This window comes from Gossypium raimondii, chromosome 9, assembly GCF_025698545.1.
Source record: "Gossypium raimondii isolate GPD5lz chromosome 9, ASM2569854v1, whole genome shotgun sequence".
Taxonomy (NCBI): domain Eukaryota; kingdom Viridiplantae; phylum Streptophyta; class Magnoliopsida; order Malvales; family Malvaceae; genus Gossypium; species Gossypium raimondii.
The window spans coordinates 34,440,593-34,445,274 of NC_068573.1; the positions used below are offsets into that span (position 1 = coordinate 34,440,593).

The window sequence follows — 4,682 nt, forward strand, 5'->3', positions numbered from 1 at the left end:
TGTAGGGTTTACGGTAGAACATAAAAAACAACTTCTTTTGGTTTCCCGTGAAAAACTAACCACTTTAACTGTCAATTTATAAGTTTTGAAATTAGGGTTCTACTAGGTATTTTACGTGAAACATGATGCTCACAAGTGTTGATGTCCATTGTAATTTTATTAGATTACATTATCTTTTTTTTAATCATCATTCACAAACTAAAGGTGTTGAATTTAGGATTAAAAGTAATCTTCAGTTGTTTGGAAATTAATTTAAATTGTCACCATTAAAATTTTAAATATATTACAATGAACTTGACACCCATGAACATTGAGGAGTAATAATCATATAATAATTACTCAGATTTCAAAAGGGTATGAAAAACTCAAGATGAACTTAACACTCATAGATATTGAAGCACTCTGATAAAATATACTTGAAACAACTTTCCTACACATATTAATTAATAATATTAAAAATAATAATAAATAGTAGAAAATTATTTGATACATCGACAATCTGCAAAGGTTTTTAAACTCTACAAATAAATTGGGAATTTAATAAATATATGATAAGATGTAAAAAGAAAAATAATTATATAAATAAATATGGCATTTGTGTGGTACTTGGAATCTCAAAACCTCCAACCATCATGCCTCAAATAATTACCCTAATAAAATCAAGTCACATGTGATGAAATTTTGCTACTTGTATTGTACCTTTCTTGAACGTCGTAATAGTTGTTCCAATTTGGTTTGCCATTGGGTTTTTTCTTCGTTGGCTAAATCAAGTGGTCCCAAATAATTGGATACATTAATTGAAGAGTTATGGAGGCCCGCTTTTATTTATACGCCTGCCAGTTTCATTTATTACAGTTAATTTATTTTCAATTTAAATTTTATATGAATCAATTGCATGTACGGAAAGCTAATGATTGTCGAAACAGAAAATTTAAAATATATTTAAAAATGGTCTCTTTAAACTTCTGCTTTTTTTGGTTTAATTTATACCTAAAAAGCAAAAAACTTGCGAGAAAAGGATGTGGAGTAGGTGGATGTTGAAGAAAGAGAAAGGAGCAAGGAGAGGCATGCGTGAGTAATTCAATAACTTGTTGGGTTGATTTTTATTTGTTTACAACGCTTATGTTAATTGTTTTAGGTAATCGTTGATGATGTTAAAAGTGATTGGTCAGGAAATGCCGACGTAGGTAAGCGAGAGATGAGGAAGGGTTGGTAGGTATGAAGTTCAACTACAAAAAATAAAGCAAGGCCACATCTCTCACCTACCACACCCCATTTTAGAATTATGTTCATGTTCATGCTCTTTCCCCGTCTTTTGTCTTATTCCTCACCAAACTCCCCTTTTCTTCCCATTTTCCTTCACTTCCTTCAACCCAAGGATGCAGCAATGGTTTTCCATTTTGAATTCGGGTATCAGAGAGAGTTTGTGTAGGACGAACACATTAACCATGAGCAAGAATTTATGGTTGAGTGGTAGTAGATACGATGAATTCCATCCTATTATAGTTGGTTTTGTTAGTTGAGTATTTTCTTTTTATATTAAATATAATTATGATTTTTATAGTTTTAAAAATAAATAAATAAATAAAAGAAATAAAATTTTGGAAGGACTTAATTGGACCATATTATAAAAGTATTTACCCAACAAATAATAACAGCAACGACGGCAACAACAATTTCTTTTGGCCTGTTGTTAAATCCATCGATGAATTAAAAATTCTCATGATACCCAAAAAAAATAAAGGTAAATTAAAATTGATTTTCACAATATCCTTTTTGTGCAAATAATTCCTTTTTTTATTTTTTACTTTCATAAGTTTTGTTAATCTCCGCTGGAAGGGCACCAAGGCGTCATATCCATTGGGTAACTGCCCAATACCCTCAAGAAAGAAGTGAACTCCTGGACCTCGGCCAACGCGTTTTGGGCTCTAACCTCTGCCATCGACGCTTCGAAATCCACGTAGAACATATACTCGAAATGCTTGGCGGTTCCAACGTTGGCGTCATCTACCAACCGGATCGGCCTATTGCGGTGTGGCCGGGATTCGATTTTCGTCAAACTGATATTCCTAAACGCAAACGCTGATAGTACTTTGAAAAGCACGCTCGTCCCTTTATCATGCGCGAATACGATGCTCGTTTTGAATGGCCGGTCAGTGCGCGGGATGATTGGCTCCCGAGCTAACATAACGAAGCGCGTCACATTACTCGAATCGTCTTGGATACCATCGGCTAGGATTTGAAGTCCATAAAGTTCAGCGGCGCGTGCGCTTGCTATGGCGGCGGTGTCACGAAGGTTGTTGGCCGCTATGTACTCCGCGGCTCCGGCGGTGTCATCGACAGCTTCACGCGTGACGTTGAGCCCGAGTTTGGTGAGCGTGTGTTCACACTGGGAGAGGGCTTGTGGATGAGAAATGACTCGTGCAAGGTACTCTTTCCTAACACCTGGGAGAGCTAATAAACAGTGGTGCACTGGGAGTTGGACTTCGCCGACGATGTGGAGTCGGTGTCGGAGGAGGAGATCGTAGTTCCGATGAATGGAACCTCCTAGTGAGTTCTCCACCGGTAAGACAGCTCGATCGGCGATCCAAAGCTCAACCGCTTGGAATGCGACTTCAAACTGGTCACAAGGGATCGCTTCGCAATTAGGATAAGCTTTCCCAGCGGCAGCTTCGGAGTAGGCCCCCGGGACTCCCTGGTAAGCCACGCGCAACTGAGAGCCGTGCATCGGAGCAGGGGAGAGGTCGGTGATGGTTAAGGGTTTCTGTGTAGGTGGTTGAGGCTTGTTGTTTTTTTCAATAGGGACAAGGTTAAGATCTATGGAAGTTTTATGACCATTGACGGCGGCAGCAAGGTGGTCCGAGTTGGAAGGAGCAGTGGATTTGTCGCCGGAACCTTGATCTTGCGAAAAGACCTTGCTAGAAAGAATAGCGCAAGAGCTCTGCCAATCAGCGCGGTTTAAACCGACTCCATTAGGGAATTGAACGGAGTCATTGTGATAAACGCAACGGATAAAGGAGCGAGTCAACTGATGGAACCGGCGAGGCTTGGAAGGACGAATGACAGAAGAATTAAGATTTTGTGTAGGAGAAACCGCCTGCATATTTGTGTATTTCGTAATAAATAAAGCGTTTCCTTCCAAAAACCAAAAAAGAAAAAAGAGGAGAGGGAATGGAGATAAGCTTGGTGTTCTCTTGAAGAAGCGAACGTCAAGCTGAGAGAAAAGAAAGGGAAGAGAGGGATTTTTATATGAAGAAAGGAGAGAGGATGGTGCATGTGGAGGTGGTTCTGTCAGTCTCACACCTACCCACCCTTCGGCTCTTCCCTCCGCTGTATCTTTTACATTTTCAATTTTCTTGTGGAGCTGCTTCTGTCTACCTAACCCCTTCCTTATCTTTTGCTTTTTCCATCTTTATTTTATTTTCTAACTTATTCATTTAAAATATATGGAAAATGCTTTTTTTATTAGTAAAAATCAAGAGGGAGGAACAGTAATGACTGGGTCAATCTCACACCTACCCTCTTCCTCTTCCACTTCTTCTTTTTTCACTGTTGAATTATATATTCACTTCTAAATATACTTTACTTGCTCACATGTTGATTTTTTTCTTTTCCTTTTTAATAAATTAGACCAAAGCTTTCTTATACGTTTTAATATTGTAAATCAATTTATGGAGTTTCCCCAATTTTTCCACATTTTTAATTAAAATCTTTACATGCCCAACATTTTGTTTTCTTCCAACAAATCTCCCATAAATTATTATATTCAGTAAACATAAACCCTTTTTTTTCAAAAACTTATAAATATTTTTAGAAGAATTTATTCACACAAAATCAATATCTAACATGTTTTGGCTTGAAGTTTGAGTTAAATTATGTGTAATTTTTTTTATATTTATTCTAACTTCTTCTTTAGAGTTATTTTAATTTATCTTCAAATATATTTCACTATTTAAGTTTTATAATATTTGATTTTGATTATAGGTGAATAAGATATATATTATTTGTAGTTATACTTGTGTAACTTAAAAAATATAATGTTATAAAAATATTTTTATAACTATTAGTATTATATATATATGAGTTCGCTTAGACCAAAAAGAATTAGAAAAATTAAATTAAATTACAGGTCTCTGTGCAGACCGGGCCACGAATAAAGCTCTTAATGGTAAATGTCCTTTATGAATGATAACATATGCGAAAAGATTATTTTAACTACAATCACGTGTTACGGGGCTAGACCTTTCGTCTCGCAATCCGTGCGGCCTTAGGCAATCCGTTTGTTCCAACCTAGTCTAAGTCAGCCTTTATGCCCAAAAGTGAGGATTCTTTTAGAACTCCTCTAAGGCACCAATTTGTATAGCGGAAGCGATTGTGCCAAAAGAAGCTACAGATGAACAACAGAAAGCCAAAGAAAGAATGCACACAAAGTGTTTAAGTAAATGCTCAAAGAATTCTATTACTCTTAAGAATTCAGCTTACAATGGATGAGTACAAATGAGGGGGAGGCTTTCTATTTATAGTTGAGCTCCCCCAAAACCGACGGTCAAGATACATTTACATCGACAAATGAGATTAACCATATCCCTTAATTTTAGGGATTTACAAGATATGTCATATCAAATTTAATCTAATCTTTACAAGATATGATTCCATCTATCTTCTAAGATTAGTTGCCAAAA

General features: G+C 36.4%; 1 protein-coding gene across 1 annotated transcript; it reads right to left on the reverse strand.

Moving 5' to 3' along the window:
- Positions 1–1,599: 1,599 nt before the first annotated feature.
- Positions 1,600–3,353, reverse strand: LOC105799193 (arogenate dehydratase/prephenate dehydratase 6, chloroplastic). Its single transcript, XM_012629617.2, has one exon. The coding sequence runs from the start codon at positions 3,101–3,103 to the stop codon at positions 1,823–1,825; it is 1,281 nt and encodes a 426-aa protein (XP_012485071.1). The 5' UTR covers positions 3,104–3,353; the 3' UTR covers positions 1,600–1,822.
- Positions 3,354–4,682: the final 1,329 nt, after the last annotated feature.